A 25432-nucleotide genomic window follows, 5' to 3' on the forward strand; every position below is an offset into this window, starting at 1 on the left:
GTCTCATTGGTATAGAAAGCTACTTAGCTAATTTGCAAATTTTTGCATTATTCAAAGGTGTGAGTGATAAGAATAGAGAAATAAGTAAAACTGATTAAGAAGGCAAAGGTTATGTAAAATGACCTTAAGTTGTGTAAAATAGAGCTAAACCTTGTATAGCACTCACAAGAATGAATAGAAATGGATATCTAAACCAACCAAAAAGGATTTACATAAACCTAATGATGATCATAAGCTGCATGGAAGAACCATAACTGTATGGCATGTTGGAAATGATCCAATCATTTTACAACCCAGTGCTCTTAATAGTATGTTTAGAGCCAAAAAAATTATAGTGAATATTTATGAAGCTAATATGCTTGATGCTGCTTCATAGAGCAGACAGACCTTTCAAAATAATCAATGACAACATTATCACGGTTAAGCAAAGCAATAAATAGATAAACAATGCAACCAAATAAAATAATATAGTTCACGTCAGCCCACTTGTATGGCTCCATAAAGCCCGATATTCTTCAAACAGAAAATCAAATTATCATGCATTCGCCAAAGCAACTTCATCTTTTTTCTTCTCTCAGTAGAATCACTAATGTTTTCCCTTAACAAGCTCGTACACTGCACAAATTAGAACGAAAGAACAGTAAGCAAATAGTCACGATAACTGTTCCTCTGAATGTGTGCAATTGTTAGGATAATCACCTGATGTTTTAATACATCTAGTTTTTTGCAATAAATTGAGATAAGAGTTGATTCAGAATGAACAACTGGACCATAAAAGTAGATTTTTATATCTGGGGATGCAATAACACTTTCAAGTTCAAGATTGTCATCAACTGAATGCACCTATTCCAAAGGGGACAACAAGAAGTTAACTTATTGACAGTTAAAACAAGTTCCAGTGTAGAAATTTAAAAACAAACCTTCGCATCAAGTAAATTTTCAAGACTATTGATACATTTGGTATAATTCAACTGATTGGAGCGCCCTGGGGAAAATAAGTACAAGTTTGTTATGGAATGAATTAACAAGTACATGATATTATGAAAGCAATATAAAAGCATACAAAAAAAATTTAAAAATGATATATCAGTAACCAATACATACAGGAAAGGTCTTGCAAATTCCATTAATAAGATGCATTTTATCTACATGGAAAGTAGAAAAAAAAAAGCGTTTGTGAGTATGTACATGCTCTTAGCCATGAACCACTTCCAGCACAAGTTGAACCATCTTTTAGCCAGAATCAACATAGCAAAAAAAAGAACAAGAGTACAATAGGTGAACATCTCTGAAAATATAGAAGGCATCTATATATAAATATTTGTATATGTAACATCTTATGGTCTACAATTCTAATGCATCTAATTGACGCAATAGATGAGATTCACAAAAATAAGATTTTAGAAATTGCAGAACCAAAGAAAGTTTAAAAGAAGCACTTTGCCTTCTTTAGATCAAAACCAAAAAATTTATAAGAAAATCCATCCAAATAATAATTTAATGAGCATATCTACATTAAAGAAATTCAGTAGGAAAATTAAACCATAAGAAAACCGCAACTTGATAAGGATTTACACAACAATCAGAGTTCAAGTTCTATAAATTTTGTCACATTGCAAAAATCAACGAATTGTGTAGATGAGAAAAAAGGAAACAGATCACAGAAATAGAATTCCAGATTTCCAGTCCTCAAGAACGACTTCCCCAAAAAATATACAGTCGCACTAAAACCACGCCTAAAAATTTTCAATGTCTAACAACAAAAAACTGAAAGAAAGTGAGATTTTTATTGGGAAAAAAGTAAATATTCTTTGCATGCCGTATTTTATCTCATCTCAAAGTCAGACAATTTCGAAGGAACCAATCCCAGTTCTCCAAAGTGTTCACCAACAAAAAACTGCAAGAGATCAATCACAACAATTGGTTCTTTCCCAAATAGAAAACCAGTGATCTCCAGGCATAAGAAATGAGCATTAGAATAGGGATCCATGAAAACCGTTAAGTTGCTATAAGAACTAAACCCAGAAATAGTACTCATCGCATATGGTACAGAAGTTGAATTCAGCATTCTATAAATACAACACTGTAGAAGCAGAGGTTGGGATAGAACACATCTAAGCACCAAGCTAGTGAACCTTAAAAAAAAACAATGAGCAGATGGCTAATCCAACCAAAACAACAACCAAATAAACTGAAATGTTATACTACAAGATAAAACAATTTTCAGCAAAACAGCCATCAAATCAACGTATTGCTAATTTCTTTGATGGACAATAGTTATAATTTTATGAGTGTAGAACTTCTGATGATGTAATCCATAGAACATTGCAAATGAATTGATATAATCACTAAAGAGAGAAATTGTTGGTTTAATGCATTTAAATAAAAAATAATCTAACTTTGAAAGTAATATGTTGGCAGTAATTAAATATATGCAAATTAAGTAGATTTCCAATATGTTAAATATAATCTTATAGGTATCAATAATTATATTAATATAAAGTTAAATAAAAAATAATCTAACTTTGAAAGTAATATGTTGGCAGTAATTAAAGATAATTATATAAAAATCAGCTTATTTTAAATTATATTAATATAATTATTGATACCTATAAGATTAAATTTAATTTTTAAAACCAATCCTTTGCTCCGCCTCCGCTTCCGCCTTCACCCAATTCTTTTTCCTGATGTTGTTGGCACTTGACAGCATGCTTTTTATCTATCTCTTTATTATCTCTCCTCTCTCTCTCTCTCCCCACCCCGCTTTCTCTCTATCTCTCCCGCCCATATTTGTTTAATTTTTTTGGGGAGGGAATTGATAAAATTTGTAAATAAATCTAAAAAAATTAATTAGTTTAATTATATTTTATTTATAATTTTGTATTATTTATAATTTTTTTTACTAATTGTGAACCATTATTGTCTAATTAATCTAATAAAAATAATTTAGGATTAATAAAAAATAATTTATGTGAACCATTATTGTCTAATTAATCTAATAAAAATAATTTAGGATTAATAAAAAATAATTTAAAATTTGGTGGATAATGGCGTTATTCTAATTTAAATTCAATTAATCTAAAAATATAGTTCAAAATTAAAACATAATTTAATTAATTCAAATAAAATATCTTAAGTATAAAAGTAATTTATTTGAACTCAATTCATTAATAATCATTGGAGAAATATTAATTTTTTAATAAGTAATAAGATATAGAGTGATATATCTAATTTTTTTAATGAGAATGCATATGATTTTAGATATATTTTTATAATTTTTCATTAAAATATAGGGGGGGGGCGGGGTTGGCTTTGCTTACATCAATTCTCCTCCGATTGAGAGATCTAATCCCCTGATGAGATAACTTTAGATGAAGGAGTCACAATGGAAAGAGGGGGAAAGTGGAAGTGGCGGCTTGGAAGGAGGGCGTTGGGCCGGCGTGAAGACTTGGAGGGGAACGGCTAGGATGGGAGGCCAAAATTTAATTGCAGAAAATCTGAAATAGTTTCAGATTTTGATGGTTTGGGGAGGGATTTAATTTGAGAATTCAAATTAATCCAGGTGGAGAGAGGGGCGGCAATGGGGAGGGATTTGGGGCTAAATTGGTGGAGCTCTTAATTTAATTTTGGGAGAGAGAAAAGCCCATTAAGGGGTCGGCCATATGGGGGGGGAAGAAAGCTTAGGAGTTAAGAAAATTGGGGCCCACATTTAAGTAAATAAAACCCAATCAAATCTGAATTTTAATTTCAAATTTGATTATATTTTAAGTAACTTCCCCAAATAGGTTTATTATGAGAGGGAAACAAATTTGAATTTCAAAATAGGCTTTAATCCTCTTAATTGACTTTCTTAATTGGAGAGAAACTAATTAGGAAAGTGAGTAAATCAAGAGGTTTGAAATTCAAACAAGAGGGAGGATCCAAGAGGCCGGCGGTAATGCTGGGGGCTTAGAGTCGGCGGGATGACAGTCGACTGGGGAGGCTGGCGGAGTCGCCGGTGTCGGGATCGGCCTGGGGTGGCCGGTGGTGGACTTATGGGGGCCGGTGGAAGGGAATTTGGGAGGAAGAGAGTTTTGGTTAGGTAGGGAAGAAATAAATTGGGTTCAGGGAAAAGAAAATCCGGATTTACAAACCTCGAGCAACACCTCCCATAGAACTCACAAAGAGATCTACAAGCGCCACTTCCTCAAGAACTCACAAAGAGATCTTGGAAAGTTCACAAACTCACAAAGAGATCAAAAGAGAAATTTCATTCATTAGCAACTCACTCAAACATTGCATGAGGCCTCCTATAAATAGGCCATGATAAAAATAAAACTAAAATGAAACAAATGCCCTTATAGCCACATAAGTGACTCAATGCCCACAGGGGCAAACTAGGAAAATAAAAATACAAACATAAATAAAATACAAGTAAATCAAAAATAAAGGCTCTGGATCGTAGCTGTCGATCTGCGTCTCCGGAGATGGTACACGTGTCAAAATCTGATGTCCTCATCATTAACTTTGGCATGAAAATAATTTCTTATAGGCATACCAAATCAACAATAGTAACAATAACATGTGATTTACATTGGGGTTATATTAAGTCAACCAAACTACCCTGCCCAACCATAATGTCCTAAGAATATTAAAGAAAACTTTTACTTTAGTTCAACTGCCAACTGGAGTCATATCACAACATTTTCTTACGTTAGAAAAGGCGGGAAATTAGTTCATTGGTTGATTGAATGAGATTTGCACAGAAGTTTAGGCCAGTTCAACAATAAAACCACTCAAGTTACATGTTTTGATCTCATGAATTAGTGAATATGCATGTATCCTGCATAGGTACAGTATAATGCTAGTATATGCATGTGATTAATTAGGTATTTTAGTATGTAAATAGCCAGTTTGTATGTGTGCTTATGTATGTACCAATAAAGTAAAAAACTCCATGCAAAGATGCGCAAAGCATCTAACAATACTCATCTAAAAAATTCATTATTGCAACGCTATGGAAACCAACACAATTTATCATTGACCTCCTAAAATGGTATACAGAAAATACAGTACTTCTAACTATAGCATAAGCTATGAAGCGCACAAGTTTTGACTAAAATACTTTGTAAAATTAGGATTGAATAATAGAAACATAAGTTCATGCAATAGTACCCAATGTAGAATAATTTAACAACACAAATGAATTATTACTAGCTATTGATAAAATCTAAATTTCAAGAAAAATGCATAAGATTTGAAGAGCCAAAATGACCTTTGCCAATGATAGGAGATGCTGTCATGCCAAATATCCGAGGACGCTTAGTAGAGTTAGTTTCATAGAACTCCTGAACAATTCCAGAAAGTAGGATTAGATTAAATAGGATAAAACGAGCCTACCGAAAGGGTTCCATTATCTTAAATTATAAAGTGAAATCACCTTCATGATCTGTGCATAAGGATGCCTTGTATGTGCTTGTGCATGATGGCATTCATCGAAGATCAAAAGAGCAATTAATTCCATCCGGATAAAACAATGCCTCAAATTGTGAAGTAGAATTTGAGGGGTCATGACGAGAACCTGCATGGTAAACAAAACTACAAAAATGTTGTAACATTCAAAACATCCAAAAGCCGTAGCAAAAGATACAAAAGTTAGTCTACCATATTTATAATTAATTAACGTCTAAAAATAAGATATTGCACAGAGTAGTCTAGCCATATTTATTATTAATTAACGTCTGTATAAAGCTATCTGAACTATCTTATTTTTGGATAAATAACCTGTATATACTAACAATCGAAGTATCTTCTTTTGGGTGAAATAACACATTTCTGGCTGAAGCTTCTTATTTCTGGGTAAAACCTCATAAGTTTAGGCATAACAAAAATGTAAAAAAGATGAACTGAATGGAGAAGATGAGAAGTCAGATTGAGCACACACTTTTTCCACTTTAAAGGGGCAGTAAAAGCCAGGCCATGCGCAGCCATTGCATCCACAATTTCAACTTAGATCAATTTGGAATTATGACATCACTAAATGAATAATTGCAATTTAGCTACTCGATTTCAAAAATAACTTTTCATCACCACAAATATACACATTTGATAAATATTGTTACTCAGATGATAAATTTGACTCTATAATACCAACATAGCTATTCCAAAAATAATAAGTAGCAGAGACTTTGATCCAAAGATTGAAAGCTAAAGCAACCTATGGTATCCAGTTTAAATTCTAGAAGTGGTGAACAGCAATAAATTCCAACTGGAAGTTGACATTCTATTACGTGCTCCATGCTTATGTTACAAACCGGCCAAAAACTAGGCTATACTACTATGCATTTTTACTCTCAAGTTAAAATCAAATTTATAACAGAATTATATGTTTATTTATTTATTTCTAGGAAATAAGGACAAAAGAAACTGGCCTCTATTTGCTCAATTTCCTTGTTCCACTCATTGTGATCCTTCAAATGCTTGCGTTTCCCAACATAGTTCTGAACTTTAAAATCAGTTGAATTCTCTATGACCATGGCTTGCTGCAAAATGAAAATTTCAGAGCTTCCATAAAAGGTTTCAGCATTAAATTTGCATCTGTATAAACGCCTTGAAATAGCAAAAATATGCAATATACATATCCCAAATTTATAAAATGCTGTAAAAAATATTGAAACGTAACATGCAAATGACCGGTGAAGAATCAAATTACAACAATAATATAATTCATGGCAATAAATGACAAGAATAACAAGGATCAAATAATGACAGTATTCCATATTTACAACCCTACAAGCTGCATTCTAAGGAAAGAGATGCATAAGAGTCTTCAACCATAGAATGTGAAAACAACCAATGCAATCTCTACTTCTGCAAAAAAATTATAGAGAGGAATGATTGCTCAAGGTTCCATAAAGAAAAAATATTAAAGCTTCCAAATACTATATCACATTAAACATGTCATCCTCATTGTGCTCATCATAATCTACCATTTCAAGCAGTTTTTTGTAGGCCCCAATAGTAATATAAGTCGTTGAAATTTTATTATTATGATGCAGGCAAAAATTTGGAAAAAGCCCCAAATTTTTGCAAGCAAATGAAACTCTTCCTAAGATAATAATAAGTTACGTGAAATACTCAAAACTAAAAAAAATATAACTTTTTATAAGATGAAAGACTCTTACAAACAACACAATAAAGACACCTAAAGAAGCTTTGCCTTTCGTCGAGAAGAAGGATACAGGTGGGGTGGTCACTTGCGGATAGAAAAAGTTGATTAGAAGCCAAGAAGAAATGGAGGAGAAGCTCGCAAGCTTTCCTAGACAAAGAGAGGAAGATAAGGCATATAGCTCGCAAGCTATCCAAGAAAACCCTCAGGTTTCTTTCCAAAAATCAGCACACAACATTCTCCACGTTCCACCTTTTTCAGGAGTTAATAAAGCAGGCACAGCACGGGGACTTAAGCTTTTTTTTTAATCAAACCATTTTCTAACAAATCAGTTACTTGCTTAAAAAGTTCAGCATGCTCAGTTGGACTCATCCTGTAAAGAGGAAGGTTAGGCAAAGTGGCTTCAGGTATTAAATCAATATGATGTTAAATATCTCTCATTGGTGGCAACCCCATAGGCAATTCCTCAGGTGATATATCAGAAAACTCATCAATTAAAGGCTGAATTTCTTTTGGAATTTGAAAAATATAATCAGTTTCCTTTCCCAAAACCAAGTAAGCTACCTCAGAATATTTCAAATCATTTGCATTTAAAAGCAGTTCAAGAGTGTTTATTTTGGCAACCTTGTTATTTTTAGCAGGCGAATTAGGCACATGTTTTTGAGGATAGAGAGTGGACTCCTTATTATTTTGAATCAAAGTATAAGTGTTCTTTTCACCGTTGTTAATGGTTTGTGATCAAATTGACAAGGTCGACCCAACAAATGTGGCAGACTTCAAGAGGCACGACATCGCAAATAGCTTGATCCTTAAAAGAACTCTCAATTGTTAAATTAATAACACATTCTTTTGTGATTGGAACCTCACCCCCCCCCCCTCCTTAAACCAAAAGATATCATAAGATTTGGCAAGTGGTTTGGATTTTATCTTAAGCTTGTCAACCATTTTTTGAGAAACAAAGTTTTCAGAACTCCCACTATCTATCATAAGAGTGCACATTTTTCCTTTGATCGTGCAAGTTGTCTTGAAAATGTTTCTGCTAAGTCATCTATCCCCGTTGTCAATTTTAGTTGTTAAGACTTGTCGTATTACCAAAAGCTCTTCACCTTCATCTCCATCAACATCAGCTTTCTCTAATTCAATATCATTTTCAGGTTCAGATTCATTTTCTTCTTCTTCCTCTATCTCTCCATCATTTTCAATGAAATTGTTTCTTGGTGAGTTATTTTTTCTACAAGCCGCAGAAAGATGACCATAAAGCCCACATTTGTAGCATGGCCCAATTAATCTAGATTGTTCAGAAGGTTTAGACCCCATAATTCCCTTTCTTTTATCCACATTTTGATTTTCAAAAAACTTAACTTTCACACCCGATGTTCCCACAGAAGTTTGAGATTGATTTTTAACCCCGCCAGTTGGTCGCCGTTTATATGTTTCCGTTATCTTGTTGTGACCCCTTTCCCTTTGATATTGTTTTTCAAGTTTTAATGTCATACGATAAGCCTCATCAATTTTAATAACATGATGCATATTCAGTTGATCTTGGATTGTCCACTTAAGACCGTTGATATACCTTGAGACAATTTTTTCTTCAGATTCATCTAAGTCATTTCTCGATTGATGTTTATAAAACATTTCAGTGTATTCTTCAACAGACTGATTTCCTTGACGCAAATTATTAAATTATTGAAAGAGTATTCGTGCGTGATCAGATGGTAAGAATTTTCCTCTCATTTTTTCTTTCATTCGTTCTTAGTTTCGTATTTTCTCTTTCCCACATCTTTGCCTATTGTTTTGTAAATTCTTCCACCACGTAAGAGCATAACCAGTAAGTTTTAAACTTGCAAATTTTACTTTTCTGTTTTCAGAAATTTCTTTCCAATTAAAGAATTGATCCATTTTTTCAATCCATTCAAGAAATAGATCAGGTTGTAATTTCCCCTCGAAGTTGTGAACATCTATTTTAATCCCATAATCCCAATTTCTTTGTCGCCTATTTTGGTTCCTAGGAACTTCTTCTTCGCTTTCAGATGTTTAGACATTATGTTGGTTAACGTTTAGATTAGCAAGAGTGTTAGCCATTTCAATCATCTGATTTTACAAGTCCACTAACTGTTGCATCATATTTTGTCAATCCCCCGGATTATTAGTCATCTTAGATTTAAAAAAAAAAGACCCACCAACCAAGGATATTCTAACTCGCTCTGATACCAAACCTGATGTAAGCAAAACTAGAAAGAAAAGCCAAGTTGGAGAACACAAGGACATCAAAAACAAACTCGATTCACTTTAACTTACAAACATTCAAAAAAACGAAAAGTCAAATCAAATGAAACAAAATTATAACATAAAAATTCTATCCTTAGAACAACCGGCAAGCAGTTTCCTCACATGCAACGAGAAAGTAGGAAATATAAGAAAAAATGCTTAGGCTTGCAAACCGAGGGTCCACCACAACAAAAGGGTCCAACGTCCAACCAAACTCCTCCGGCAAATGTCTACAAAATCAGCCAACAAACAACTTCCAAGAGCTCAAGAAGAGGAAGAAACAAGATCCACTCCACATACCTTTATGAATTTATGAGCTAGGAAGTGCAATTATACCACCAAATAATGAGCTAAACCTCAGCTCAAGCATTAATAAGCTAGTACCAAGTAGAACCCAACTATTTTAGTTCAAAACCAAGTAGCCAAAGCCCATCCGAGAACAGCCAAGGCCCCAAACCGAGAATAACAAGCAGCCCAAGGACGAGGAGGACCCAAATGCAAGCAAACCCAAGCCTTGCCATGCCCAAGCACCTCCTACCATGATCATTGGATGCTTGCCATCATTGGATAGCTTAAAAAACATAAACACAACTAATATTGTCCAAATTACATCAAAACGAAATAAACTAAAAACATGAATACATCATATTGTCATGAGTTGCATCCTTTTGAAAATATTTCAAATTTAGCTATAGGTCATTTTGAATTGCTAGCTATTTTTTCAATGGCTACCTTCTAACTCTAACCAACACTCTCATATTAACAAAAAGAGTTTTAAATTTTCTTCCTCATTGAATTGTATGATTAGCCAAAATTTTGAAACATATAGAACATGAGTCATCACAAAAAACATTTTATATAAAATGTATTTTATCAAATTATAGAAATATACAATAATTCCAATAAATTCAACAAAGTAAACTACTTGGGCCTCTTCTATCAATCCAGCCCTAGAAAACAACTAACCCAAGGAGAAAATAACAAATATGACACTTCTTTGGGACCTCCACAAGAAAGTGGAGCATCAAATCCGTGTTGTGTGCCAATCAGGTGGTCCCATTACCTTACAAAAGAATCACCTTGATCGCCAATGGCTCATAACCCAATCAACAGCCACTACCTTGAGAACTTTTATTTTATCCAGTGAACGTACGCAGAGGAACGTTCGGTTTTAGGCAAAAAAAGCGCCTGTACCGAGTACCGAGTTGAACCGAGTTTTTTTAAAAAACTCGGTACACGCGCTTTTTTGCCTAAAACCGAAGGTTCATCTGCGTACGTTCACTGGATATAATAAAAGTTCCTACCTTGACAAGTTCAATGTATAGCTTTGCCTACCCTGCTGAAAAGCATGAATGTCATCCTAGTCAACCATAAAAATTTCCCACGTGGAGTTCCAAGTTTTGGAGAACATCTAGTTAATTTTGAAGACCCCACAACAAGTTCAAGATTAAGTGTTCAACAGAAGATCAAGAGCTAAGATACCATCATCAAAAAAGAATCAATAAAGCGCTTGATATGGAACTCCAAAAAATATATAATAAAAATCAAACCTTAAAATTCAAAATTTCAGTTTAAAACATAATTTAAAATTGCGCAATGAGAGGCGCGCCTCTACGCAATTTTGGCCTTTGCTGGGGTGTACGGCTCAAGCTGAGTGAGTCGCGCCTCAATTGTGCTATTGCGCAATTTTGCTTGAGGCGTGCGCCTCATAGAGAGGGTCCCACTCACTTAAAACAAATATGAAAATAGCCTCTCCCTTCTACCGGTCCAAGACAAATCGAAAGCATCCCGAACCCGATCCCACAAGCTGCCGTTCCCGATCCCGCAAGCTCCTGAAGCCGGATCTCCCACATGTCTCCAGCGCCTCTCCCGCCGGCACCGCCGCTCGCTGGTGGGAGAGGCGCGCCTCATAGTTTATAATTGTGCAATGAGAGGCGCGCCTCTGCGCAATTTGGACCAAAACCGCCTCGAGGCCTACGCAATTTTGGCCTTTGCTGGGGTGTATGCCTCAAGCTAAGTGAGGCGCGCCTCAATTACGCTATTGCGCAATTTTTCTTGAGGCGTGCGCCTCATAGAGAGGGTCCCACTCACTTAAAACAAATATGAAAATAGCCTCTCCCTTCTACCGGTCCAAGAAAAATCGCAAGCATCCTGAACCCGATCCTGCAAGCTACCGTTCCCGATCCCACGAGCTCCCGAAGCCAGATCTCCCGCATGTCTCCAGCGCCTCTCCCGCCGGGACCGCCGCTTGCCGGTGAGCCCTTTATTTCCGGCCGCCCCTCTACATCCTTTTTTGATTAGTTCTTAGAGTTTTTTTAAAGTTTAGGGTATGATTTTTCAACTTATAGGAAAGCTAGGGTTTTAAATTTTTTGAGTGCTTTTTGTTTTATTTTGTTTTTTTCCTTTATGAAATATGGTTAAGGGCAAGGTAAAGTCTAATATGTCATTGCGGAAGGATTCTTCTTGGAAATACAGTATACAAGTTGACATAGGCGGCGGTGAGAAGACTTATGTGTATTTGAAATGCAATTGGAGAAGATATGACATTCATTGATATAATTGGAGAAGAAGATTCCCTTGAAGAACCATTTAGTGATGGGATATGATTGGATTTTATATGTTCTTTCTTAATTGTACTTTGGGGGTTTTGATAGACTAATATTTTGTGATTTTGTACTTTGGGACATGATTTTATTGCATCTATTTTCTTACTTTCCACTAATTTCACATGTCATTTAGATGTTTTTATTATATGATAGAAACTTGCTATTATTTACTTAATAAAACCCTTAAATTCTCATTTACACAATTCTGCGTCCGTGAGGCTAACGCCTCGCCTCACGGACGAAAAAAATCTCGAGGCTTATTTACACAATTTTAAGCCTTGGTTTAAAATATTGAATTATCAACATTTAATTTATTTTTTCATATGGAAAACTTTGGAATGATTTTCCTATTACTTCAATTAGCTATATATTTGATTAGGAAGCAATAGGTCCGATCACCACATAAGGACTAAGAATCTTGGACAAAATATGGGTGGTTCCACTAAGGGGTGAAAAGAAATCAAGCCGGCTCGCGAGTGTACTCGAGATCGACTCGATAACGAGCTCATGAGTCAAGCTTATCGAGCTGCAAGCTCGAGTTCAAGCAGATTCTCAAGATTGTGAAGTAATTGAGCTCGAGATCGATCAAGAGGCTGCTCGACTTGATAACCCATCGAGCAGCTCAAATAACCGCGGAGACGAAATAGTAAGTCCGTGTCAAATAAATTGAGCGGGTTGAATATGCGGAATGGGTAGACTAAGAGTGTTCGCACGAAGAGTTTCTCATATTCGTTCCAGTGAGTGCCAAGGCAGGCCGCAAACCCCAAACTTGGGTATTATGATTTTAACAGGCCACTATATCCCGCAGCTCCGCCTCCACCATCCAACGCTTCTTCAGATGTTTTTTTATTTTTTATCCTATTTCTCATTCTATCTTCTCCCTCGAGAAAGAACTTAGGTATATTTTTTCCCATTTCTTTCAACAACGACATCTAATCCTGCGACTCTAGTTTCGGCGACAAGATTTGTTTGTTCTTTTTCTTCTTCCTCAAAGCAAATTTTTTATGTGAGAATGGCTTCCATTTCTTGCTTATGTGATCCCTATTTTTTCTTAGCTTGGTTAGTAAGCTGTAAGTTTACTTAGTTTGATCGAACGGCTCGGCATAGGTGTTATATTCATTTAAAGCACATAGAATGTCTGTGCATAAGGAAGCTAATGTTATGTGGGAAAAAGCAGCTAGTGATATTAATAATGTTGCAAAAGATGTGTCTAGATTATCAAAGGGAAAAGCACCTACCAGTAAAAATAGTTGATGGCGGAATCAAAATATTCGAGGAAAGATTAAAAAAATAAGAAGATTTGTTATTAAAATTGATTTATATGTAAAAATTTTGATAATTGAGAAAGATATAAAGAGACCAGTAAGGAATCTAAGAAATAAATATGTAAGAAAGCAATATGCGATGCAAAGATTTTAGCTTTTAATGATTTATATAATAGTTTAGATGCAAAGGAGGGCAAAAGATATATGTATAATTTAGCAAATAAACAGATAAGAGTAGTAAGAATTTAGTTCAAGCGAAGTGTATTAAGGATGAAGATCAAGAAGTGCTTTTATTAGAAGAAAATATTCAATAAAGGTCAATGAGATATTTTTATAAACTCTTCAATGAAGATTATGAGAATATGATTGACTTTAGTGACATTAGCACCTTAAAAGAAAATAATTCTTTTTTGTTTTTATCAGCATATTAGTAAAATTGAAGTTAGAGAGACTTAAAAAAAAAATAAAGTGTGAAAAAGCTGTTGGACCTAATGATATCCCTATAGAGGTGTGGAAATGCTTAGGAGAGGAAGGAAATTCTTGGCTTACTAAACATTTTAATATTATTTTGAAGACAAAAGATGTCAGATGAGTGGAGAATGAGTGTGTTGATTCCTAATTTTAAGAATAAATGTGACACACAAGATTGTGCGAATTATAGATGAATTAAGTTAATGTGCCATACTATAAAACTATGGAAGAGAATTATGGAGCATAGGTTGTGGCGAAATACTAATGTTTCTCAAAATCAATTTGGATTCATGCCCAGGAGGTCTACTATGGAAGTTATGCATTTATTGAGAGGTTTGATGGAGAAGTATAGAGAAACGACCAACCTAGGAAGTTCGCTGGCATGTGCAACTTGCTAAAATGAAAGAAGTGATTGGATGTAGCTTCTTTCTTTGACTAAAAGAGAGAACCGAGAGCTCTTTTTGTGTACAGCATGGAGGGTTTTCTAAAGTTCATTAAGGTTGTCGGCCAAGGAGAAATCAAGAGCTGACTATTGTGGTTTCCTTTCCCACGGTCAAGAGAAGCACCACGTTTAAAGTTGAAGGAAAATATAAAGCAAGGTCAATTGCTTACATTGAAACTTCCCTCTCCTTCCCCTTAGTGGTCTATGGCCTGAAAACCCTCACTCCTCTTCCAACACCAACTCCTGCAAGATGGCGATGAAATCAACATCCCTAGCAACCTAAATAGCATTCTCCTCCTTTCAATTGTCCTCATCTCTTTTAATCAAAGGCACTATGGCAGATCACCATCAAATACTAGCTTCGGTGAGGTAAAATTCAAAAAACTTAGAAAACCTAGGCCAATATGCCGTTGCAATTGTATATGATGATCTTGTAACCCTAGGTCCATGTAGAAGCTTCATTCATGCTCTCAAATCTCCACACCTTCGTTGTCCTCTTCATAAATTGTGTAAAACCGATGATTTCTAATGGGTTGCCCTGTCCTCTTCATAAATCGTGTAAATCCGATGATTTCTAATGGGTTGCCCTCATTTGAGAGCCCAAAATGGACGGCAATGAACGTCGAGTGATTGGACTCATGTCCAATGACTCTCCATTGCATGAAATGCGTTCATATTACATCTAAATCATTCACTTACGACGAACCTTAGGTTTTTATAGCCATCATATCCACATCCAATAGCTACGCACTTAACCAAAGCAAGTTGTATCATACTTAGGATTTAGGATGTAACAAAATTAATCTAAATAGTATTGTAGCCCTCTTTCACTAGGGTCCTCACTGTCTTGAATTTGAAAAATCATAAATATGTTGATTTAATTCCAAGTATTTATGAAACTAATTTGGGGTATTCTTTGGGCCCTCAAAGTTCCATAAGTTGCACTCCATCTCATTTTGGGATTACTTAAGCTTATTTATGTGTTTTTCAAATTAGATGGCTAATTGAGATGATAAACAACCAAAGCATTTTATAAACTCCTAAAAATTCCTCATACCCCCCCCCCTCTATGTGCTTTGAAATTGTTAAATTATGACAAAACTTATTCAAGACCCTCTTCCAAAGTTATAGAAGTGACCATTACTATTTAAAGAATCCAAAACATTTATAAAAAATATGAATTTTCTTTAGGAGTTCTCTTTCATTCCATGCATGGTGTTTTGGAGCTCCCCAAAGCTTCAAGCACCTCATTGCATGAACCCTAAGACCTCTTAGGGGCTATCATACCCTCAAACAAACCTTAGAGTCGTCCTCATTCAAGTTGAACAAATTCAACTTGAACAATCCTAGCCAGCATCCTCTTTACTTGGTGCTCCTTTGAATTCACATGGAAGTTTTCAAATAACCTCTAAAAGTTCAAGAGAGTATGAAGAACCCTTAGGGATAAAGCCTAAGTCTCGTTGACTTATTTGTTGAGCTAAAATCAATCAATGGTCTAACCTTAGGGATAAGACCTGAGTCATAGCCTCCCACATTTACTCATCCCATGTTGAGCAAATGAATATTAATCCTTGAATGCAAAAAAAAATCAATGATTCGTTCTTGATTTGTAGCCTCAAAGTTACAAATCATATATCATCTCTATGGACCCAAAACCCATAGAAAACCGCTTAAAATCAGGCTCAAAGCACTAGGTTACACTCTACCTTCCTTAGCCTCAAAGAAATGGTAAACTCTCCAAACCCTAAGCTCAAAAGTTATAAAGTTAAATCCCTTCTCCTTTGGCCCAAAAGCTATATGATCTTCCAAGTCTATGCTCCTAAGCTATGATGCACCAACACTTCTCCTCAAAGAGGCGTGCAGTGTCCGACACCGTGTCCGACACGACACTCGTCCGACACGACACTCGTCCGACACTCCTCCGACACGTGTCGGACATGCCAAAAACGTTGTACTAAATATTTTATATTATAAGCTAGACAAGTTATCATGTCATTCATTTATTATTGTTTGTCATTTTTAATATGATATTACATTAATATATATATATATATACATTATATAAAAAAATGTATTGTCGTGTCCACGCCATACCCGTGTCCTATATTTTAAAAGAAAGCCGTGTCCCGTGTCCGTGTCGTGTCGTGTCCGTGTCCGTGCAACATAGCTCCTAAGCCTTAGCTCTTCCTTTTGGACCCAAATTAAATAGGTTCATTCTCCCTTTGGCCTCAAAGTTAAAGCTCACCTACTTAACCCAATCAATTTGATTGACCTTTCAATCTAGACCCAAACTCTATATTTTTATCACTTAACCAAAATAACTGATTTCACCCAATCATAACAATTAAAATTCAAGCTTCTATATCTCTTTAGAAGCCTTCTTCTTCCTAAAATTCTCCTTAACAAGTTAGGTGAATTTCACAAAATTCTAAATTAAACCCTTATCACACAAATACTTCTTTCATATCCAAAAGCTAAAAAAATTTACTAAAATACATAAAAATTACCTAGGTTTATTTTAATGCAAAGATGTGTCATTCAAACCTAAAAGATAAAATATTTACATCTTTGGATCTTAAGACATTATGAGTGACCGGCTTAGTTCAAAGCCAGCAAAATGGTCAATCCATGAGTTCATAACCCTTTAAAAATATGAAACACCTTTCAAAATCAAATTAAAATTAAAATTACAAACAACTTAAAGTGAAATCATCCATAGATTAAAATTTAAATCTCTTCATATTCGACAATAAAACAAAACATCCATCGTAGTGCGACAGCCACACAAGACAACATATACTAGATGCACAGCCCCTAGCCATCTTAGAACTGGATTTGTTTTTCTTTTCTACGGATGTGTTTGTGATGCTTGGTGTCATGTACATTAAATTATTTGTGTTATGTACGCTTGCCCTTAAGGGCTAATATTTGGTGATCATGCCTAAAAAGAGGATAAATAATTAATTATTATCATCAAACAAAGTTTGTTTACAGGTGCGGCTTAAAAGCCCTAAGTATGCATTAACAATATGATAGAAGCTATCTTGTTACTAAAAATGTTGAGCAATCTGTGTGATAATAATTATTTATATTACATACTTTCTAACATTTAAATTGCTGGATCGAGTATTCTTTTTTTCTTTTCAAATAAAATTAATACATCTAGAAAGTCATAACGGCCTGTGGAACACGGCTACATGAACGATGAACCAAAAGGATAAACCCCAAAGTGAAGTCATGGATACATCAGAAGTTAGAACTTGAATACCCAAAAGGAGAATCTATAATTTCAGTGAGGTTATATAAAACAGACAACTTAACTATCATTTTTTTTATTTCCTAGTTGTAATTATAAAAAGTCTGTATTCTGTGATTGAATTTTATACATATGATTGTTTGTTTACTTCGTGTGCGCATTAAAAATGTATGCTTCTTTCCTAAGTTTATTCTATTGCTTTGTTTGGGTATGGCATTAATGTTTTATAAGATAGGCTTTAAGGAGAAATTTAATTTTCTATTAATTAAACATAAGCAATCTAAAATCAATCATAAAATAATTTATTTCAACAAAAATTACATGGATTGTCGAAAAATAAGTCAATACTTTAAAACTAAAAAATGCAGTTCAAAGCATCTTTATGCATCAAGAGTTTGCAATTTAATATTTAACTGGTTGTTTCTTCATAAATAAGAGTGCTCCTTCAAATCAGCATCAAAACCAATGTGTAAAGCTGATGAACATCATATCATAATGATGGGAATATCAGATCTTGGAAGGTTTATCAGAGGAGTGGCCGCCGATCTACGGCCATGATTGAGTCGTTGTATTTTTGATTTATTCTATGTATTCTCTTATTTTGTTGTCACATTTTATTTGTTTTATTTTAGTTTCCTATTGTACCATTTTATTAAGGGATGTCATATGTAAGCCCAAGAGGCATTGTGGTCTTTTGTTTTTTAGTCCTTTGTATGAGGCTTTATATAACCCTCCTTATTCTCTTTTGAAGTTAATGAATGAATGAATGATAAATTTTCTTCCTTTGTGATTTCTTTGTGAGATCATATGAGCGTTTGAGAGAGTAATCCCTATGTGAGGGAGATCGGATCACCCACCAACCTTGGAGACGGCCAGGTTCGTGGTTCTTTCTTTATATCTCGTTCTCCCTTTGTCCCCAAGCCGCCAGCCGTGAAACCCATCCCATTCCATCAAGCCGCCGGCCACCTTATAACCTCCACTCGTCATCAGGAAACTTCAATTTCGTCCCTACCACCATCTGACGAACCACTACCTCCTCATCACCCACCGAAATTCCCCTCTCAAGTCCATCAATCCGCCGGCCTCAACTCCCTCCCCCTCCCTCCAAAATTCAAATCTTTATTTGAATACTTTCCATAAACAAATACTCTTGATTTGGGAAGATCCAATTTCAAAATTCAAACAATTTGAATTTGAAATTTTCTTTCCTAATTTAAGAGAACTTATTTTATGAAAGTTTCTAAATCTAAACCCATTTGAATTTCAAATTCATGAGGAATCAATTAAAACCTTTCCTAATTCCTAAACCCACATTAGGAAACATTTAATCCCTCCCCTTAATTCCTTCCAAGGCCTTTAATGCCACCGGCCCCTTAGGGATTGGTTTAGGAATTCTTTCCTAAAGCTCAATTCTCCACTTTAGAATATTACCAAATCCCCACCCCCTCTCTTGCTCGAAAATTTCCAAGCCTTCACCTACTTGATTTCTTTCCATAAGTAAGCTTCTCCTTGTGGTAAGAAATATAGCTCTTTCCCTTCTCAATCCCGCCGCCCCTCCTTCCCCTTTCTCTTCCTCAATTAGTTTCAATCACGGATATTAATTGAGAATTCGTTTCCAAGTTATTTTCCCTCCACCTACTCATTCAAAATCTAAAATAAAAAACTCTTAAACTTTGCTCTTCTCCCTTGGCCAATCCCTTCACCCCAAACCCTACCTCAAGTTGTAGAGAAACTACTTTCTCTTCAACGACGTTCAAGAATACTACACCTTTGGAAGAAACCCACATCTAGCATTCATGAATGGCCGATCCCAACACTGACTACGGATTTGCCTACGACGAGCACGGTTTCGTAAACATTCTCCATTCAACCTTCTTCGGTGTCAACCCGAGGATTGACCATACGGTAGAAGACTACATAGAGCGTATTTTGGATACTTTAGTGGAAGCTATTGAAGAACAATTGGAGATCGTCGAGTGGAAGATTGTTGCCGGTCCTTAGCAAAGATTTTCTACCCTCTCAAGTCTAACATTTTCTTGTGGTTTGATTGTAGTCACGAAGGACGACCGTCGCCTGTTTCTGTTAAGCTTAGTAAACGTAGGATTTTGAGTGTACTCATGTGTTTACTAATCTCCTTGTTAGACTAGGGATTTTGTTGAAACTACTATCCTGGCATGATGTTATTTTCTAATTTATTTTGAAGTTTCAAATCTCTTGATATGTGACTTAGCCTAAGCGGGCGTGACCCCTCTTACGTTTTAATCTGTTATTTTAATTGCTAGTAGTTTTCTTTGTTATTGACTTATTGTTCTAATCAACAGTTGTGCAAAATCTTACAAAATCATTGCATCCATACGTAGTTCTACATCACATAATCTAGTGAGTCGAATGTAGATAAAAGGCTCTCATATTAATGACCAGATAACAAAATTATATTATGAGTCAGTATTTGCATATCCACATACTCAAGCATCTTAGCTTAAATGACTAAGTTGTAAGTCTTATCTCCTAAAATTAAATGATTTTGCATATCTTATATATGCATTGAGATCAGGCATGCATGACTTTAAAAGTACTTAGGCAATAGGACTTATAAAAATTGCACTGTGAGTCAACATTTACATACCGGCATAATCAAGCATCTTGGTTTAAGTGGCCAAGTTGTAAGTCATATCTCTTAAAAGTTAAAATCAAAATAATATTACATATCATGTATATGTATTAAGATCAAATATGTATGATTTTAAAAGTACTTAGATGGATTAGTTGGTCGTCCTTTCCAAACAAAATTATAAATCCAAAGCTATAATGATTTAACTTAAGGTGGGGTTTCAAGTTCATAAATCCCTAACATTTCACTAGATTTAAGTTGGAATTACTGACTATCAATGGTTCTCACCTTCGATCTAAGATTCGAGGCCGATGTTCTTTTCAGTCATGCTGTAAGCCCTCACTTTCCCATATCTTTTCTTCAACTTGTGTTGTGGGAATGTAAGCCCTAACCTTCCACTTTTAAAATGTAAAACTCAATGCATGATAGTTTGAGTATCCCTGAGTTTCTCAAAATTAAGTATTCCTTTAATTTTCTCCCTTTGCTTCATTTAAAAAAGATTAATTTTAAGTTGATCCAATCTCCCTTAAAATTTTGAAGGACTAAATCTTTAATAAGAATTTTGCAAGATTTACATAAATATTAGTCAATATTTTGCTGAAAATATACACCACTAATTTAATCCAAAAATTTCTCACAAAATAAATTCTTGAGATGTAATTAACTATAGAGACTAATACATATGGGAAACATAAAAGGAATTGCAGGAATTTAATAAAAATTGTTAAGCTTACTAATTTTAAAATTAATGTTTCACAATATTAGATTATAGGATTTAAAAAAAATTAGATTATAGGATTTCTTAGTTGTTGTTTTGTGTTGGTATGCAATTGCAAACTAGGTTAGAAGGACAATTTAAAATAACAACAAAATAATAATAAAGCTAGATGCACAAGTAACAGAAATTCACCGATTAACAAAATAGAGAGTGCACTTGAGTTCCCCTCACTCTCACTCATGAGGGTTGTTTTAGCAGAAGATTAATTTCAACAAACTTAATGACGCCACTAAAAGACATAAGACGCATGCAGTATTGCCCAACGAAAACTTTCCTGGAGGGGAAGAAGTCGATGGATGTTGAAGAACTTGCCACTGTCCGGAGGTTTGATGCTCGTTGATGGTTGTCGTCAAAGTGAAGAGGATCCGATTAACGTAGTCATCGACGGTGTGATTGATCTCCAAGTTGAGGTTGAAGAAGGGCGATCTCAACACATCTGCTCATCTTTGATGATCGTATACGAACCCATGGTCTTGTTCAGGATCGGCCATTCATGTGGACTTAAGCCGGAGTGGTGCTTATTCTTCCTTGGATGATGTATGAAGCAAGGGAGAAGAGAACGAGAGATGGAGGGAGAGGTTTGGGGTGGTCGGCCAAGGCTAGGGGAAGGGCCACTTTAATTTTAGATTTTAGGTTTAATTTAGTGAAGGGAAAATAATTTGAAATCTGAAATTTAATTTCAGATTTCAAGGAGGGAAGGAGGGAATAATTCAAAATTTGAATTTCCTCTAATGGGACTAAGGTGGGGCGGATACCTAGATGTGAGGGGCTTTGATTGAGAGCATTAATGGGATGAATTAATTAAGAGAGAGAGGGGTAGGGGGTAGGCAAAGGAGAGAGGGGAAGGGTGTCCACATTCAACAAATGTGTCTACATGCAATGAATGTGGGATTTGGAATTAAATCCCAATTAATTTAAGATTGGGAGCGATTAGGGCGGCTTCTTAAAATAGATTTATTAATTAGGAAAGATTTTGAATTTAAAATTTAATTTGAATTCAAATTAAAAGACTTTCCAAATTAATAATAGGATAAATTAGGAAGGTATTTAAGAGGCAATTTGAATTTTAAAACAAGGGCTTGTGGAGGAGGGGCCAGTGGCTTGCTCTTGGGCTAGGTAGGCCAGCGACTTGGGGAGGGGCTGGACTTGGATTCGGTGGGGGAATGGGAGGGCGGAGAGGCTAGGAGAGGGGGGTGGTGGCTTGAGGTGGAGAGGGAAGGAGGTCGGCGGGTATGGGTGGAGGGAGAGGTGTGGCTAGAATTTAAGAGGAGGGTGTGGGTGGCCGGCGGTATGGGGTTGAAGGAAAAAAAGAAAAAAATAAAAACGGATACAAACCGTGAGCCCGAACTCTACCAGCAACTGATGGAAATTGCTTGGCCCTCTCTTAGGGTTTTCTTCTCTCAATAACTCACAACAAAGAGAAATAAAAAGTGCTGAAATTTTCATTAAACAATCATCATCCCTAATACAAAGCTAGGGCCTTCATATATAGGCCTCAAGGAACAAAAAAACACAAAGACTAAATTGCCCTCTGGGCCACAACACTAACTAATCCCTCTCAGGGGTACAATGGTAAAACCAGAACATGAAATAAAAAATACATAAATGCATCAAAAATAAAGACTCTTAATCGTAGCTGTCGATCTACAATATCTCCTCTGATAGACGTGCCAAAATCTCCTGGATGTCCTCATCACATATACCCTAAAATAAAATAAACCCTATCCGATCAATATTAGGAAAGGATTATCTCTGGTAAAATATAAAAAATGCAAGCTTTATTATTGAGTTCATAACGAAATAAATTTTTATTCTCTATGATAAATTTTATTATGTCATACTCGATTATAAAATATTTCAATCCGATGAGGATGGTGAAATTCCACCAATAGTTCTGAGCCAAGTCAAAAACTTGACCACTAGGTGAAATGTGAAGATAATAGCACGAAATCAATTTAGAAGTGGACTCATTAAAAAATGCATTGTACCTTCAAACTATAAAGTCAACTTGTATGGATGAATAATATGGTTTTCACTCCCTCATAATTATGAGAGTAAACTGCCTGAAGAATTTTTTTGCTTCCCTAGAGAAATAGTGAGCTCTCCGTGAAGCACAAATTCTCTTGATCGATGCTCCATTCTCAAACGTGAGAAGGAAGAGGATGTTCGGTTAGTCATCATAGTTCAAGATAATTTTACACACCTTAACCTATTAATCATGGCCTTAAAAACCACAACATTGTTGAAGTTATTATGATTGATGGTTAGGTTATCATTTGTAAATGTAGCAAACCATGAGGAGACTCAAGAAAGATTTAACTCTGTAGATTAGGCTCACTGTATGCTAGATCAATGGGATGTTTAAACTATGGCCTTAGCATGAATGGAGAGAAAATTTTCAGCAAGTTGTATTGCCCCCAGGTGAACTGCTCCATGATTGGCTCATTTACCTATTTTGTTATGGCTTGGAAAGGAATAAATTTAGGTTTCCCTCCTCTAATAAATGTTCAAGCAAGACTTTCAAGTGAATATAATGTTCAGTATTGAGCTCATGATCATTGTAGAAGAAACAAAAGTTATCAGAGTACTTTTTTTCAAGCAAGATGTTGAGTTGACTGGGCCAATGAACTTAATCATGACTTTGTATTGTCATTGTCATGACAATGACAATTGGCAAGCGATCTAATGGTGAAAGAATCTCAACTTAGTCCAACCTAATGGTGCAGGCACATATACGATCAAAAAATCCTCAAGTAGAATGTACTCCTCTAAGAGTTGGATCCTTGGCAGCCTCAAAAATTATCTAAGTGTTGGGTCATTGTTCACTTAAGGCTAAGCCTTTATACTAGGTTTTCAGCCCATGGCTTCAAGGGGTACTCATATTTATATTTGACACAAGCAGCCTTGACAACATAGAATAAGAATTTTTTTGCTCCCAAGACACCTCCCTTGGAATTAAGAGTGGGACTTTCAACCTATAAGACTGCAAACATAACCACCAAAGATAACTTCCATGAACAAGCTTCTAGCAAATCTGAATCAGTCAAAATGGCAGTGTCGTACCTCTATATGTCAGATATCTCAACTACTGCTCGTATATGTTCCACCTCACTCGTATTCCCTTGCATAGATCAACCCAATATGGATCAACAATGACGTCCATTATTTCCATGAATCTATTTTTTCGTTGGCTCTCCTAAGCTCTCACCCACCATTGAAGTAAACAATTTCATAAATTGGATGAATGCTCTACCCCAATTTTCAATTAAAAATTTTCATAACTTGGATGAATGCTTTACCACAAGCAGCACAAACTTTCCTCTGCCTGATAAAACTATGTTTTCTAGAAGTGCACGAAAAAACAAATTATAATAATTAAAAATTATTAGAAAAATATTTAAAATTTATTATCTTAACATAATAAGACAGAAATCTCATCATAATCTCCTCTCATGGCTAATAAGTAATAAGTAATTAATCACAATAACTTAAAATTGTGTGACAGTGGATGTTCATCCCATCCTATGTTATAATGGTCCATAAAGAGTAAATCATAACAAAATAGCGTCGTTATCCAAATAAGCAATGCACATCAAACTCCACTAATTTCAAATAAGCCAATAAAAAATAATAAAATCGAACCTGGCGAACAAGAGGCACGGTGGGCGCCAGGAAGACGCATATATTGCTGCTTGGTTTCCTTATGAGATGGCCGAGCTCATACATGAGGAGTACGGCGATATGCGTCTTCCCACACCCAGTCCCCAGATAGATTATCACATTCTCCTCCATTGCCTTTTTACAGAGATCCAACTGGTACCTGAGGAGAAAACGAGGTGAAGTAACCGCTCATCAGACTTGAAGCAGCGAGCAACAGTAAAACCTAGAACCAATCCCAAACCAGGAAAAGGGGAATAGTAAGAAGGCAAGCTTACTTCCTCGCGATGGTTCTGGGATCCTTCTTCACTCCCTCATTAGAGCTCCACCTTTCTTCATCATCCATGGCGGGAAGCCGGTAAAACAGAGAAGCAAGAAGGCAGAAGAAGGGAAGACGACGACCAGGAGCGGCGACGGAGGCGCTTATTAAGTAGCGGCCTGATTCCCCCTAAAAGGGGCGTTATCGGGTCGGGTCGCTAACTCTGACAAGACATAAAGCGTTAATATTAAATTAAAAAAACGACTGACAGATGGCGCATTTTTATTGGCGACCGAACGGAGAGATGGCTTCGGTCACCTGACCCAATAATTTGCTCCTAAAAGGACTGTGCTTGAGGTTCAAGCAACGTGACTATTATGTGAAGTGACCGTTCGAATGTAACTGACCCTTCGATTTGGTTTAGATTGTGCCGTTCTGGTCGGTGCTTCTGTCACGGAGTTATGCCTGATGACATACGGCGGTCTTTTGGGTAGTCAACGGCAAAGGCAACGGTGGGCCAGATTTTTTGGAGGGGGCGGTGAGGCTTTGGTAAGGGTGATGTTAGGGTTTGTGACGTCGTCACGGAATGACGGAGCGTTTGGCGTGCGTGCAGCGTGCCCATTGGTGCTTTTGACGTCTTTTGCTTAGGATTATTTGATTGCAAGTGGCTAA

General features: G+C 35.8%; 1 protein-coding gene across 5 annotated transcripts in view; it reads right to left on the bottom strand.

Moving 5' to 3' along the window:
* The window catches only part of LOC110094032 (endoribonuclease Dicer homolog 4), a 105900-nt gene extending 80683 nt beyond the window's left edge, over positions 1-25217 (bottom strand). For 3 of the 5 annotated variants that reach the window (XR_002302802.2, XM_020819139.2, XM_020819138.2), the window contains exons 1-9: positions 25098-25212; positions 24780-24950; positions 24487-24664; positions 6411-6521; positions 5420-5560; positions 5255-5327; positions 921-985; positions 700-843; positions 487-615 (exon numbers count right to left, since the gene is read on the bottom strand). Coding sequence is in view for 4 of the 5 variants with exons in the window: in XM_020819139.2 (XP_020674798.1) it covers positions 487-615; positions 700-843; positions 921-985; positions 5255-5327; positions 5420-5560; positions 6411-6521; positions 24487-24664; positions 24780-24847 (909 nt within the window). In the remaining variant the exon portion in view is untranslated. Of the gene's footprint in view, positions 1-486; positions 616-699; positions 844-920; positions 986-5254; positions 5328-5419; positions 5561-6410; positions 6522-24486; positions 24665-24779; positions 24951-25097 lie in introns of all 5 variants that reach the window. The other 2 variants (XM_020819140.2, XM_028691838.1) reach the window with 2 other exon arrangements.
* Between the last annotated feature and the right edge of the window lie 215 nt (positions 25218-25432).

This window comes from Dendrobium catenatum, unplaced genomic scaffold (assembly GCF_001605985.2).
Source record: "Dendrobium catenatum unplaced genomic scaffold, ASM160598v2 fragScaff_scaffold_156, whole genome shotgun sequence".
In the NCBI taxonomy this organism is placed as follows: domain Eukaryota; kingdom Viridiplantae; phylum Streptophyta; class Magnoliopsida; order Asparagales; family Orchidaceae; genus Dendrobium; species Dendrobium catenatum.